At 66.5% G+C, this 14932-nt stretch overlaps 2 protein-coding genes across 2 annotated transcripts; both read right to left on the bottom strand.

Annotated features, from left to right (window-relative positions):
• Positions 1–4648: 4648 nt before the first annotated feature.
• Positions 4649–6452, bottom strand: SRXN1 (sulfiredoxin 1). The gene is made up of 2 exons (XM_074604967.1): positions 6177–6452; positions 4649–6032 (listed from the first exon to the last, which is right to left on the bottom strand). The coding sequence occupies exons 1-2, from the start codon at positions 6435–6437 to the stop codon at positions 5829–5831; spliced, it is 465 nt and encodes a 154-aa protein (XP_074461068.1). The 5' UTR covers positions 6438–6452; the 3' UTR covers positions 4649–5828.
• Positions 6453–7247: 795 nt separating this feature from the next.
• On the bottom strand, positions 7248–12972 carry SCRT2 (scratch family transcriptional repressor 2). The gene is made up of 2 exons (XM_074605464.1): positions 12689–12972; positions 7248–10381 (listed from the first exon to the last, which is right to left on the bottom strand). The coding sequence occupies exons 1-2, from the start codon at positions 12810–12812 to the stop codon at positions 9675–9677; spliced, it is 831 nt and encodes a 276-aa protein (XP_074461565.1). The 5' UTR covers positions 12813–12972; the 3' UTR covers positions 7248–9674.
• Between the last annotated feature and the right edge of the window lie 1960 nt (positions 12973–14932).

Here is a 14932-nt window from a genome sequence, read left to right as displayed (position 1 = left end):
GAGGTGGCTGGTGGGGGGGGTCTGGGGGCAACAGGACAGGGTGGCTTCACGTCCCACTATGCCCCGTGGCCCCCATGGCTGTGGAACCGGAGCTTGCGAGGTGGTTCCTGGGTCGGTGGGTCCCCCTGGGTCTCGCCTCACGTGTGCCTAAGCTTGTCACTGTTGGGACTGTGGCAGGGGCAGCCATGCTCCCTGGCGCTGGCACCACCACTGGGTCGCTGCCTGCCAGCCCAGCTGTGAGCAAACGGCCCCTCTCCCCTCCGTGGGGCGCAGGCAGCCCCTTGCCTGCGGGACCCCCTGCCCTGTTTTCCTTCGCCATTTGTCTGCGTGCTCAGAGCCCGTAAATCACACGGCGGGGGGCAGAGGGCCGCGCCGGGGGCCGGAGGTCCTGCTGGGGCTGGGGGTGTGCATGTCTGTGCCAGGTGTCCGCACTGCCATGGGGATGTGGCCCTTGCTGGCTCCATCCCCTGCCACCCCTCGCTGTGCATCCATGCCTTCGAGGGAACCCGGCCCTCTCCTGACCCTGGCAACAGCCCCTGCCCAGGGGCTGTTTCTCCCCCTGCAGAGATGCCCGAGGCAGGGATGGGGATGGGGAAGCCCTTGGCGCAGCAGGCAGGGAGCAGGCAGGTGCCTGCACGGAGAGGGGAGCCCCTGCTCTCGCCCCATTCTCGTCCCGGCGTCCCGCTGGGCTGTGGCTGGGGGGCCACAGCAGCCCCCGGCCCTGACAGGCGGCAAGACTGATGGCAGGGGCTGTGTACTCAGCTGTGGCCGCCCCACACATGGCCACCAGCTGACGGGGGCAGGCTGGGGGGGGAGAGCCTGGGCCCGGGGCCCAGCCGAGCTGCCCTGGGGTGTTTCTGGGGGGTACGGGCACGCGTGGGGTGCTGGTGGCTTGTGCTGTTGTGGTGGAGGACGGGGCACTTGGGGACATGGGCAGGGAAGGAGCAGCAGGTTTTGGAGACGGCTCGGTGTGGGGTGGGGGCAGCAGTGCATACATGTGCATGCGTGTGCATGAAGAAGGTGTGTGCATGGATCTGCGTGCGTTGGCATGGAGGTGCAGCTGTACACATGTATGTGTGGGCGTGTGGGCACCGACGTGCGTATCCATGCATGTCTGTGCCTGGATATATGTGAGTACGGGGGGGCGTGCACGTGTGGATGCAGTTACACACGCGTGTGAGTATGTGCCTGTGCACGCGTGTGCATGCATGTGTGCGCTGGTGCGCGCAGCGTGTCCGTGTACACCCCGACTGCCACCGCTTCCTGCCGCAGAGACCTCCCCAGCCCGGCACACACGTGTGTGTGTGTCACCACTGCCCCACCGGGTCCTGCAGACGGCAGGACAGACGGACAGAAGGAGCCGGCAGTCCTGGCCAGGAGAGGAACGGGAGCCAGGGGAAGCAGCAAACGCTGCCTGTCCAGCTGGCAGCTGCCTGCGGATGCTGCTGCCGCTGGGACGGGAGGACGCGCGGCGGCAGCAGCCGGGTTTTCCTGTGCTGCCCGGCAGGCGCGCGGGACAGGACGTGCGTCCCGGTGCCTGGACACCCCCCTCCCAGTCCATCCCCCGGCCCTGAGCACCTCGGGTCTGACTCAGCCGGGCGGCACGAGGCGCAGCCGGGGGCCGCAGCATCGCAAACATCCCGCCAGTCGCTGCGCCGCGCAGCCGGATTGAGCGGGTGCCAAGATGCGGTTGTGTTTGGCATCATGGCTCTCCCAGATGATCCGGCCAAACAAACTGGCCACCGGGCTGAGGGCTGACAGCCCTGGGCGTGGAGCAGGACGTGGGTCGGGCATGTGCGGTGGGCAGGGGCTGGATGGGACCCTGCATGGGACACGTGGCACGGAAGGGACATGGCTTGAGCATGGGATCGCAGCCATGGCCCCAGCCCAACCCAACAGGCACCCCCCAGGTGCAGGCTGGCCACTGCAGGAGGGCATCCCTGGCGTTGGGGTGCTGGATGCCCCGAGGGCCGGGTCCTGCCTCCGCTGCTGGGGAAATGTCCCCTGCCCCCCGCTCCGGGGAGTGTTTATCTGCGAGGTGATACTTAAGTGTAAGAAAATAAACAGGGAGCAGATGGGCCAGGAGGCCAGGGCTGCCCCCAGCCCCACGGGGCCGCTCCGGCCCTGCTGGGAAAACACTGCTGCCGGCGAGGCAAATGGATTCCAGACCCACGGCAACGCCGGCACATGTGGCTGCCAGGACGCCGGACCTGACCCTGCCGGGCCCTGGTGAAGCAGTGCTGGACTGACCTGACCCATCCCATCCCATCATATCCAATCCCATCCCATCCCAGCAAGACCCCTGAGGGCGCTGCCTGGCCCTGCTCACCCACAGCCCCCAGTCAGCCCCCCAGCACAGGGGGATGGCCAGAACTTGCCCTTCTACCTGCAGCTCCCCGGATTTGGGGCAGTTCAGGTGAGCCCCGCGGTGCTGCCCTGTTGCAGATGAGCTCGGGCAGCTCTGCCCTGGCCGGCCGGGCTCATGCAGCATCCGAGTCCAGCTGCTTCCCACTGGGACGGGGTCTCATCCAAAGGGTGGCTGTCCCTGCTTGCCCAGTCAGGGAGACCAGAGCCGCCAAACCTGGGAGCCCCCTTGGGTGGGGAGGAGCAGCGAAACGGGCTCAAGGGGATGGGGTGTCGTGAAACCTTTTGGGGAGCAGGCGCATTTCTCTACGAGAGCAGCCCCTGACCTGGGAGAGGTCCCTGCCTGACACCACCCCCCCCGGGGTCGGGGCTGCGTCAGGGTGTCCCAGTGTGTCCCCGGGGCAGCGTGGGAGCCCCAGGCCCCCTCTGCCTGCAGGGCTGTACCTGCGGGCCGGGGCTGCTGGTCTGGAAGGCATTACACGCCTGTCGCGCGGGGAAGTCTGTCCCAGTTCCGGAGCCGGGACCCCCCCCCACCCCTGCCCCAGGCCGGGGGGGAGCCCACAAAGCGCCTTTGTTCCTGCCCTGGAACGAATGGATTGGAGGCAGCCAGGATCGGCTGTCAGCCGGCGACACCGGAGACCCCACGGGTCAGGCAGAGGGAAGGGGGACAGGTGGAGGGATGGAGGGACGGACGGACAGAGCCGATGCAGATATCGCCAGCTCTGGCAAGACCCGCTCCTGTGCCAGCCAGGGGTTTGCGGCACCGGCAGCACAGGCTGGGAGTCAGGTCACACTGCCTGCACCGTGCCATCCCCGGGATGTGCCGGTGCCACCAAGCCCCAGGAGCAGTGTCACGGGGCACCCGCGGGGCTGGGCTGGCAGGGATGGCCTGGCACACTTTCGCAGGGGATGGAAGCTGGAAGAGTGGACCCTGCAGCGAGTCTCCCAGCTGGAAGAAGCCTCCGTGAGGTGCAGGCACGTGGGAGAGGGGGTTGTAGGATTCAGGCAGCCTCGGTTCATCCCCCCTCGTGTGGTGCCAGCTCTGCTGAGTTGCCTCACACCCAGCTCCCTTTGTAAGGGGCACAAACCCCGGGAGAAGGGGGCAAGCAGAGCCCACAGGAGATGCCCAGCACTTGGGGCACAGCCTGGGGCCTGGGCAAAAACAAGTCCCTGCCATGGGCCACCCATTTGAAGGGGATGTCCCGTTCTGCTACAGGAGCTGCCACCTCCTCCCTCCCCCGCCGCCCCAGCTCTCTAACAAGAGGAAACTTTTTAGCACGCCACAATTCTTCCGAGAAATTTATGGCCCATCAGGGAGCCGCGGGCCAGGGCTGCTCTCTCGGTGAATGCTTGCAGGGCTTCCTCCCGGCGGAGAGCGGCTTTGATGCGGCACATGCAGCTCTGCCGCGCCGGAGTCTCCCTCCGGCCCCTTCCTTCGTGGAGGTGAGGGAAGGGGCCGGAGGGAGGCTCTGGCACAACAGCAGCCCCCAGCCCACCCTGCTTTTCCTCCCCAAGTGGTTCCTGCGGAAACGCCGTGCTGGCAGGCGGTGGCAAAGCGTGCCCCGTCCAGCGGGCGGTGTTGCCAGCTCCCACCGTGCACGCTGCCCCGCAGAGCTGCATGGCCTCCTCCCAACCCCTCTCCCCAGCCCGTTTCTGCCCTGGGAGGACAGGATCCATCTGGGGAGGAGCGTGGCCGAGGGGGCAGAGCGAGGACAGAAGTGTCCAGCCACGGTTCCTGTCCCAGTCCTGCTGCTGACTCACAGCACGGTGGGGTGAGTCAGTGGCCTTTCCCCTCCCTGGACTGAGCTTCCTGGCTCAGAAGGGATGCCGAGACGCCCATGGGATGCTCCGGGTGGTTTTTGCAGCCCGCACATAGGGTGAAGACGTGGCGTTTGCAGAAATGAGAGCATCCCAGCATGCATGTGCTCCCACAGCCAGGCCAGAGCTGACTCTGGCTTCAGCTGCATGCCAGTGTGGTCTGGTAGACCATCCGTCCCCAGCACAGCATCCGTGCCCCAGCACAGCATCTGTGCCCCAGCACAGCATCCATCCCGAATACAGCATCCATGCCCTCAGAGATCTTCCATCCCCCCAGAGACCCTCCATCCCCCAGCAAAGCAGCTGTCCCCTTGCAGAGCATGGTCCCCAACATAGCATCCATCCCTGTCCCTTGTGCCCACAGCCACCCGTTGTCGCAGGTGCCAGGCCTCCACACCGTGCCAGGCTGTGCCACTGCATTCTGCTCCTGACCCCATCCTCCCCCGGTACCAGGCCCCATAGCCGCGGGGGTCTCATTGCCTTTATTCCAGCTGCAGTAATCAATGCCCCCCCACCCCATTCCAGAGACCTCCCCCATGGACAAGGGAACCACAGGATGTGTCTAGGGATGGGGCCAGGCGGATTCAGTGCAGGCACAGCTCAGGGTCCTCCCAGCCCAGGCACAGGGGGAGCCCAGAGTCACTGGTGGGGTCTGGGGACTCGCTGTGCCTGGTTCGGCTGTGCCTCCTCCTGGTATGGCTGTGTCCCGATTCCACTGTGTCCCGGTTTGCCTGTATCCCTTCCCGGTTCGGCTGTGCCCTGCATGGGCTGTGACCTGGCCCAGTTCCGGCGTGCCCCGCTCCAGCCCGTTCCAATTCAGCCAGTCCCGGTTGAGCCATGCCCCGGTTCAGCCCATCCCGTCCCGATTCAGTCTGTTCCGATTGAGTCGTGTCCCAGTTCAGCCCCTCAAGTCCCGGTTCAGCCTGTTCCGGCTGAGCTGTGACCTGGTTGAGCCCATCCCGTCCCGGTTGAACCATGTCCCGGTTCATCCCATCCCAGCCCATTCCGGTTCGTTCTGTCCAGGTTCGTCCCGTCCCCTCTCATTCCGTCCCAGTTCATCCTGTCCCGGTTCGTCCTGTTGCGTCCCCTCCCATCCCATGCAGTCCATCCCGTCCCATCCCGGTTCATCCCGTCCAGGTTCGTCCCATCCCGGTCCATCGTGTTCTGGTTCGTCCCATCCCGCCCCGGTTCACCCTGCTCCGTCCCGGTCCATCCTGTCCCGGTTCGTCCTGTCCCGCCCTGGTTCATCCCGTCCCGGTCTATCCCGTCCCGGTTTGTCCCATCCCGTCCCGCTTCGTCCCATCCCGGTTCGTCCCGTCCCGATCCATCCCGTCCCGCTTCGTCCCATCCCGCCCCGGTTCGTCCCGTCCCGCCCCGGTTGACCCGCTCCGCTCCGTCCCGTCCCGGTCCCCGCGGCCGCTCGGGGCGGCGCAGCGCGGCACAATGGCGCCACCTGCCGGCCCCGCCGCGCAGCACCGCCCCGGGAGCCTCCCGGCGCCGGCGAGATCTTATCCCATCCCGGCTGGAGGGGCGCGGGGGGGACCCCATCCCAGCAGGGACCCCACCCAGGACCGGGGGGACCATGACCCCACCGGAGGGTCACGGGGAGCCAGGATCAGGCCCGGCTCAGCCCACGGGGCACCGGGCTAGCGCAGGTGGGGCGTGGAGGAGCCCAGGTATGTGCGGAGGTCGCTGAGGGTGGACGGGATGATCTTGGCAGGGATGGTCTCCCGGTTGAGCGCCCGGTGGGCGGCGAAGCGGTGGCAGCCCCCGAAGGAATAGAAGTAATCCCCGCCCTGTCTGCCCTTGATCCAGAGCACATCAATGGGGGGCACCCGCTCGGGATCCTTCTGGAAAAGGGAGACACCCCCGAGAGCAACGCACACCCCGGCACCCCCGGCATGCCCCAGTGCTGCGAGATTCCCTGGCAGTGCCCCCCGGGGTGGCAGGGGTCAGTGTCCCCAACACCCTGGGGGGATCGGGGCTGCGCTCACCTGCAGGGTCTCCATCAGGCTCTGCACCTTGCCCGGCTCCAGCTCCGCGGGAATGGGCCGGATGAGGACACTCATGGGCACGTTGTGCACAGCCAAGATGTGCTGCGTGTGGATGCTCTGGTCTCCGTCCTCCGCCATTGCTGCTACCAGGAGCTGGCCTCGTCCTTCCTCCTGCCCGGACGGCTGAGCCTGCCGCTCCGCCCCGAGCAGCACAGCGCCCAGCCGAGCCCCTCTGCTTCCTCCTGTCCTGGCCATCGCCATCGTCACCGCCACCGCCCCGCTGTTTTGCAGAGTCACAGTGAAGGGGCAGGACAGGCAGGGCCTTGCCGCTGGGACTGATGCCAATGCCGGCTGGCCTGTTGCCTACTCCTCCTCGCTCTGGCGAGGCTGCGGTCGGGGCTGCCTTTGGCTCCCTGTCCGAGTGGGGCACCCCTTGGCACGCAGGGGCTGAGCTCCCCACCAAGGCTGCTCGGTGTGCTGGGGGTCCCCATCCTGGGGCTGCAGGGGGGTCTCTGCTCCCGCCTGGCCATGCCAGGGCACTAAGGATCAGCCTGTGGCATTTCAGCTGGGAGCTGGGATGTGTCCCCCGCTTGCCCGGCTGTGCCAGGTCCTTGGCGAGGAAGAGGTGGCATGAAACAGCCCCAGAGCTGAGCAGGGATGCTCTGCAGTCGGGCAGACACCGCAGTGCTCCAGCCCTGAATCTTTCTAGGTCATTTCTCCACACCAGTGTCCCAAACGGTGGAGAGGCTTCCAGGGAGAACTGGGTCTCCCACCTCACCGCCTGCTGGAACCAGGAAAGCCTGGATCCATAGCAGGGCCGTGGCACTGGCAGACGGCTGCTCCCAGCCCCCTTGCCCTGGCTCCCGGGGGGTACGGAGGGTCCCCACCCCCAGCGCTGACTCAGAAATATGCCGGGTGACTCACCGCCCTGTGCGAGGGTTGGTGACAGTGATGGTCGGGGATGGGCTCATGAGGCTCCAGGAAGAGCTTTTTGCAGGATAAATCTGGTGATGACTTTGCAGGTGAATTATTGTGCTCCCGCCTGCAGGGCAGCACCGATGTCACCGGGAGCGCAGGGCTCAGCGAAGGCTTTGCCGATGAGCTGGAGGTTGAAAATAATTTGCCCTCCTCCCCCTTTGGCACCCATTTGTGGGGAAAGGAGGCAGTGAGAGGGGTGGGTGGCAGGAGCCGAGGCAGGAGGGGGTGAGTTTTGGGGCAGATGTTTTCTCCACGATAGTCTTGCCCAGGGCTGCCCTTGGGTGTGGGCACAGGGCACTGAGAAATGGGCAAGCCAGCAGCTCGCGTGCCACCACCCACCACCGCCTGTACAAATCCCCCGAGACACACAGTTAGTGGCAGAAATCCCTTTTATATCCCTGAATTGCATTACAAGTAATACTGCGGGCGGCCGGTTCTCAGTAGACTTATCTTACTGGGGGCTGGCGAGTACAAAACCTGGCAGAAAAAATCTATCATGCACGGAAAATTATTGCTGTAGTATCTGCTATTTACAGTATAGACAGGGGCAGAGGCGCGGCGCTCCATGCCTGCCCGGCCAAGGGACGCGGTGCTGCCACGGAAAGGCGCTGGCATCGCGGGGAGAGCCTGAACCGCTGCGTCCTCGCTGGTGGAGTGCCTGCGTGGCCGGGGTGCGGGTGCGTGACCACCATGCCACGGCAGCGAGGACCGTGACAAGGATGTCCCTGGGAGCGTTGAGCCCGTGAGCCGCGACCGTGGCAATGCAGGCACCGAGGTGGCGGGAGGAAGACGGTGCAGGGAGGAAGACGGCGCAGGAAGACAGTGTGGGGGTACGCGAATGCATCCCCGTGGGGTGCCGGGCTGAACCCCGAAGGTGTCAGGGACCGGCACTGGGTGATGGGGCCGTGGCAGCTCGCGGCCCGAGGTAGGAAGCGGAGGCGTGGGTCGGGCCCCGCTCCGGGATGCCGTGCGCACGGCGCTCGCGCCGGGGCCGGTGCGGGGATGCTCTGCCGGGAGGTTGCATAGAATGGCTGGTTTGTCCCCACCGGGCTGGTGTGGGGCAGGGAGCAGAGCAGGAGCCTGTGGCAGCGAGGAAGACGAAGGAGAAGGGCTTTGCCTTTGGGGGAGGCTTGCAGGGTGCAGAGCCTGGGCTGCTGGGCCAGCTCGTCCCCTCCTGCCTCTGTGCCCGGCCCGCTCTCGGGGTCCTGTCCCCATCCTTGTCACCGCGGCTGTGTCCTGGGCACGGTGGCTCTGCTGCAGCTCTGCCACCTCCTGCAAGCCGGCACTGGCACGGCCCTGCCAGTCTTGGCAAATAAATAGTGAAAAGCATAAGTTATAAATAATATAAATAAGAACATTTAAATAGACTCACCCAAACTATACGGCTACACTGACCCCCCTCATCCTGACCGCAGGCGGAGGACGATGGCGAGGGGGCCGGGAGCCGGCTGGGGAGGGGGCTGGGCAGAGGCTGGGGGTGCGTGGCGGGTGGTTGGGGTCTCGGTGCTGCCCCAGGGCTGGGTCTCCAGCCCAGCCACCAGCCTGGCCGTTTGCAGGGTGAAGGGGGCTGCACCTGCCCGGGGGGGGCTGTTCCCCAGCCCATCACCATGGCAGGGGCCAGTCACGCCCGGCAGAGCCCGGAGCTGGCGGGGGACGTGTCCCGCGGGTCTCTGCTGGGAGCCCCTCACTCTTCCCCTGACTCCGGGGCTGTGCAGCCGCAGTGCCAGGGTGAGCACCGTGCCATGAGGCCATGTCCCATGGGACCGTGCTGGGCAGGGGGGCATCAGGGTGCCCCAGGGCCTGGGCGGTGGGCTGCAGGGACCCCAGCCTCCAAGGGTGACTGACAGCCCTGCCCTCCCATCAGCCGCACCGTCTGTCAGTCCTGCTGAGCCATCAGTAGCACCAGCCCATGGTCCCATCAGTGTCAGGGTCAAGGTGAGGTTTTGCTCCTGGGGGGAGCAGAAAAGTGTCTTTTCTCTCCCGGGATCCCCCGGGAGGAGAAGCAGCAGCTCTAAATAAATAATAGTAATAAATTAAATAAATAGAGGTGAACATCACGAGGTGGGGGGGGAAAGTCTCTCCTGGGTCTGGAAGAGGTCCCCGGGTGAGTCCCCCGCAGAGAGACCTGCCTGGCTGCGGGGGGGCTCGGGGACCCGCGGGCAAGGAACCGGGTCCTGCTGTGGGTCCGGCTGGATCCAGCCCTTCCCAGGGAGCGCTGGGGCACCCTCCTCCCGGGTGGGGAGTGAGTCTGTGGGGATGTGTCCTCCAGCCACGGCGCAGCCACAAACCGGCTGGCTGCAGCTGCAGGAGAGCTGGCGCGGGGACCAGGACTGGGATGGGGACAGGGACAGGGATGGGGACAGGGAGGGCAATAGGGATGGGGATGGGAATGGGGACAGGCATGGCAATAGGGATGGGAATGGTGATGGGGACAGGGATGAGGATGGGAATGAGGACATGGATGGCAACAGGGATGTGGACAGGGACCGAGGGGGGGATGCGCCACAGGGGGCTGGCGGGCTAGTTCCCTATTGCACAGCTGTGTTCGGAGCCCTTGAAGCAGGCGGACTCATAGTGCTTGTTGAGGTACGACTTGAGAGCGAAGGTCTTCTCGCACTGCTTGCACTTGTAGTGCTTGAAGGCGGAGTGGGTCTGCATGTGGGCACGCAGGTTGGAGCGGTCAGCGAAAGCTTTCCCGCAGTGGGAGCAGCCGAAGGGCTTCTCCCCGGTGTGCGACCGCATGTGGCCCTGCAGCAGCCAGGGACGGCTGAAGGCTTTGCCGCACACGTCGCACTTGTGCTTGAGGTTGTGGGTGAGGACGTGCATGGCCAGGGCGGGCATGGAGACGTAAGCCTTGCCGCAGGTGGGGCATTTCCTCGCCATCTTGCTGTCCAGGCTGCGGTGGGTCTGCTTGTGCCGGCTGAGGTTGGAGGAGGTGGCATAGGTCTTGCCACACTCGGGACAGGAGTGACGGTGGCTGCCACGGCGCTGGCTCTCGCTGCGCCGGCGTGACCGCCCGTCTGTGATGAAGAAGGCGTCCATGGAGTAGCTGTCCGTCACCGCCGCCTCCCCGTTGAAGTAGTGGGCAGAAAAGCTGGACTGGGGACTCTCAGGGTCACTGTACTCCTCGTGGCCGGGGGCATAGGCTGGGTCCGGTGGCGGCGGTGGCAGACCCTGCTTCTTCTCGGTGTCGTAGCCACCGGGTGCCAGGCAGTGCTGGAGGTACCCTGCAGGGACGACACAGCAGGGTCACCATCCCTCCGGGCCAGCCCCACTGGGGACGAGGGAAAGCCACAAGCCAAAAATACCCACTGGGGGTGCAGAACCAGGGCTGTCCCCCCGACACCGATCCCTGTCCCCACTCAGCCCCGGGGTCTGCCCCTGAGCACTGGTGCTGCTGAGTCTGTACAGGGGCCGAGTCTGCCCCGGCTCCTGTCTGCATCTGCCAGCAGGATGGGTCTCATCCCACAGGGCTGCCCTGGGTGGGAGCCGGGGATGGGGCTGTGGGACATCCAGCTGTGCCTGTCCGGGTGCCGCCTCACTGCCCTGGCTGCAGGCAGCCCCCGGGGGCCATTAGCCGCCAGACAGCTGTCGGTGCCGAGAGTCTCATTGTTCACCGGGGCAGGCGCTGGTAATGAGCTCTGCTCCATCCACCTCCTCGCCTCTCGAAACCTGGGGCAGACAGGGCGAGGGGAAGGGGCTGCCCCGGGTCTCCCTTCTCCAGCAAAAGGGCTGGGAAAGGCCCCCCCATCTTCCCCCCGTCCCCCGCAGGGGCTATTCCCCGGGCATGGGGCAGCACCTGGAGGCCAGCAGCACTGGGGCCCTGTGCTCCTGCCAAGGAGAGAGACCCACAGCCCCCCAGGCAGGGAGTGGGGCTTGGGTGCCACTGCAGTGGTGTCACCCCCGTGTGACATTGGTGCAGGTCTGCTCATGGCCTGGCTGCGGGTAAGGGACTCCTGACCCATGGCACAGTGGGCACCATGTGAGCATCCCCATCCCCCCGTGCTGACACACAAAGCTCACCACGGGAGGAGCAGCGCAGCCCTCTCCTTGCCAGGTCAGAGACCCTGTGGGACACGCTGCCACCCCAGGTCCCCCATACTGGTCCCAGTGGTCTCCTACCTCGTGCACGCTGACCCTTGCCAGCTGCTTCAGAGGATACGTCCCTGCTGTTGGTGACAGTGGGGGCTATCAGGGGCCCGGTGTCAGTGCATGGCCAGTGTGACCTGTGCATGCCAGTGGAGCAGCGTGGACACCCCACCCTAGCTGCAGCTGAGCATCCCCTAAATCCAGGGTGCCCCCCCTGCCCCATGGGACCCCCTGCCCAGGGGGAGCAGTTGCTGCTGTTTGTCCCGTGGAGGCTGGGGGTGACTGTGGTGGGGAGGGGGCTGTGTGGTGGGGGCAGAGCTCGGCCCCCCCCGTCCCCCCGCACTGTGCTGACAGCGCGGTCGCACGGGCTGTGCAGAAAGCGCTCTGCTCAGCAATTTCTCACGCTGCCTCCGAGCATGCAGCAAGGTTATTTCCAGGAGAGCAGCGTCGGCAGCTTCTGCCCAGCTGCAGCACATCCCTCCCCCACCAGCTCTTGGCTCTCAATGGCGGGGTGGGAAAGCAGAGGATCCCCCAGGCTTCGTACCCCTGCCCCAAGAAAAGAAAGCCCACCAAAGGCTGGGGAGCAGCGAGCAGTAGAAAAGGGGGGGACAAGCAATGCAGTGGTCGGGCAATCTTGGCTTGTGCGTGGCTGGATCAGGCCCATCCCTGCACCCAGCTCAGCCTCCCGGTCCCCGAGCAGCCAGGACTGGCCATCCCACAGCCCGGGACAGACCCCCCACCCAGTGCTTCCAACCCCCCTCTTCCCTGGCAGATCCTTGGGCTACCCCATCGGGGGTCTCTGCTGAGCCGGGTGACTCCCAGATTCCCCCCCAGTGTCCCCTGGCAGGACGGGGCTCCAGAGATCCCGGCCACCCCCCAGTCCAGCTCTTCCCACCTCTCCCAGCATTGAGGGGAGGGGGCTGCCCCCCCTACTCCCTGTGCCCCGGGCAGGCGACAGCCCTCGCCGCGCTCCCGGGGGAGGGGGGGGCTCGGGGCACCGCTGCGAACAATGAAACCCGCAGGCACGGCGAGGCTCCCACCCCCCCCGCCGTCCCCCTGCCTGCCCCCGCAGCCCGGCTGCTTCGCATCCCCCCCCCCCCCAAAACTTGTCGAGGGAAGGAGCCGGCCCCCCTGCAGCCCGGTCGTGAGGGGAGCGGGGCCGGGGCAGAGTGGGCTGCCCACGGGGGCTGCCGCTGTCACGCAGGGGATGTTTCCCCAAGGACCAACTTCGGCAGGCTTCGGAGCAGGGGGACAAGGCGAGGAGGGATGACCCCCCCACCCGCTGCACCCTCCGCACGACGCCCGGCTGCGGGACCCCTGCCCCGCATCCCCCGTCGTCCCCCTCCCCCCGGTCTCCCCCGGTGCCCGGCCCGGGCGCACACAGACAATAGCGGCGGAGGGCGCCCCCCCTCCCCCGCCCCCGGAGCCCCCGGCCCCGCACTCACCATCGCCGGCGGCGGGGCCAGGCAGCGCGTAGGGGGGTTCCAGGGGGGCGTAGGGGGGCGCGGGGGCCCCGGTGGCCGGGAACGCCTCCGCCTTCAGCTTCTTCACCAGGAAGGAGCGGGGCATGGCGGGGCCGGGCCGGCGCCCTCAGCACTGGACAGCTCCGGTACCGGCACCGCCACCGGCCCCGGCACCGGCCCCCCCCCCCCGCCCCGCCCCGCCCCGGCCCCGCGCTGCTCCCGGCGCTCCGGCCCCGGCTGTGCGGGCGGCGAGGAGCGGGGAGCCGAGTGCAAGGGGCGGGGAGGCAGGCAGGCAGCAGGGCGGCGAGGAGGAGGAGGAGGAGGAGGTGGTGGAAGAAGGAGGGGAGGGGGGGGAGGAGGAGGAGGAGGAGGAGGAGGAGGAGGAGGGGGAGGAAGGCAGGCGGTTGCGGGGGGGAGGGGGCCGCTCCACCCGGCCGCGCCCGGAGCCCCCCCGGAGCCCCCCGAGCCGCCGGCAGCGCCGGGCGCCCCGGGCATCACGGCAGTGTGGGGTCCTCGGTCCCTCCCACCGTGTCCCCCCCCGCCCCCCCGGCCACGGACAATGGGGACATGCGGGGACGAGGGGGTGGGGGTGGGACACGCTGTTGCCTCCCACCGCCTTTGTCTCCCTCCACCAGCCCCCAGGGCCTGCGAAGGATGGGGCTGAGGGGCGAGGGTCCCCTTCTCTGTCCCTGTTCCTGTCCCCATCCCTCGCCCCTGTGTCCCTGTCTCCATCCCTGTCCCTGTCCCTGTTTCTTGCCCCTTTCTCCTGTCCCTGTCTTTGCTCCCTGTTCCTATCCTTGTTCCCTCTCCCCATACCTGTCCCTTTTCCCTGTCTTCATCTCTGTCCCCTGTCCCTTCCCACTGACCCCTTTCCCTTGTCCCTTCGCCAGTCCCTTGTTCTCTGTCTCCATCTCTGTCCCCTCTTCCCTGCCGTCATCCCTGTCCCACCTCTGTCCTGTCCCCATTCCTGCCCACTGTCCCTTCCTGCCCCCACCCCCCGCTTCCTCTTCCTTGTCTCTTTTCCCACCTTCTCCCTTTTTCCCATGTCCCTGTCCCCATCCCTGTCCCCAGGGGAGCTCTGTGACCTTCGCAGCCCACAACAATAGCTGGGCTCGTGGCGGTGCATTGTTCCCTCCTGGAGCCCCCACTCCCCCGCCTCCCATCGCCGGCACTCTGCTGCTGCCCTCCCCGGAGCAGGATGAGGCCCTGGTCCTGTAGGCAGGCAGTGGCCACGGGGCTGGCTCTCCCGGGGCTGTGCTGGCCGGGGGCTGGTGGGTGACAGCAGGACTTGGCTGGCAGCGGGCCCTGCTCTCCCAGAGCCCTGTGCTATGCCAAGAGTGTTGCAGCACTTAAATAAGGACAGTCCCTCATCTGTCACTGCAGGCAGAGCGCTGTCACAACCGGCACAGGGCAGCCCTGGGCATCCCTGGTCTCGGGAGGCACCAGCCCCTTTGGCCGGGCATGTGGCATTGGGCCTGGGGGTCAAATACAGCACCCCTGCAACCAGCACCCTGGGCCTGCCTGCTCACAGCGATGTCTGCTTCTTCAGTCGTGCGCGGAGCCAGGGCTGGGGCCATCCCTGCATCGCATCAGGCCAGTGTGCCCTGACTCACTGCTTTATGTGGTACCCCATAGCCCAGGGCATCCCACAGCCCAGGACATCCCACAGCCCGCAGCACCCCACATCCCACAGCCCAGGACATCCCACAGCCCACAGCTTCCCACAGCCCACAGCCTAGGATATTCCACATCCCACAGAATCCCACATCCCAAGAATCCCACAGTGCAGGACATCCCACAGCCCACAACATCCCACAGAATCCCACACCCCACATCGCACAGCATCCCACATCGCACAGCATCCCACGCCCCACAGCAACCCATAGTCTAGGGCATCCCACATCCCACGTCATCCCACAGCATCCCAGACCCCAGGGCATCCCACAGCCCACAGTATCCCACAGCCCTGAGTACCCCATAGCTCCCTGTATCCCACATCCCACAGCATCTGACATCCCACAGCATCCCACAACACACAGTATCCCACATCCCATGGCATCCCACATCCCACAGCACCCCAGACCCCAGGACATCCCACAGCCCACAGTATCCCACAGCCCTGAGTACCGCATAACTCACAGCGTCCAACATCCCACAGCACCCCGCAGCACACCGCATCCCACCTCCCACAGCATCCCCCATCCCACAGCATCCTAGACCCCAGGG

The sequence above is a fragment of the Larus michahellis genome, chromosome 12 (genome assembly GCF_964199755.1).
Source record: "Larus michahellis chromosome 12, bLarMic1.1, whole genome shotgun sequence".
NCBI classification, from domain to species: Eukaryota; Metazoa; Chordata; class Aves; order Charadriiformes; family Laridae; genus Larus; species Larus michahellis.
The sequence above is the reverse complement of the archived record's forward strand: the minus strand, read 5'-3'. Positions and strand labels throughout refer to the sequence as shown.

Coding starts and splice junctions, on each gene's coding strand:
- SRXN1 (XM_074604967.1), bottom strand. CDS start 6,437: ATGGCGATGGCCAGGACAGGAGGAAGCAGAGGGGCTCGGCTGGGCGCT. Junction 6,033..6,176: donor GCCTGATGGAGACCCTGCAG/GTGAGCGCAGCC, acceptor TCCCTTTTCCAG/AAGGATCCCGAGCGGGTGCC.
- SCRT2 (XM_074605464.1), bottom strand. CDS start 12,812: ATGCCCCGCTCCTTCCTGGTGAAGAAGCTGAAGGCGGAGGCGTTCCCG. Junction 10,382..12,688: donor TGGCCCCGCCGCCGGCGATG/GTGAGTGCGGGG, acceptor TCGTCCCTGCAG/GGTACCTCCAGCACTGCCTG.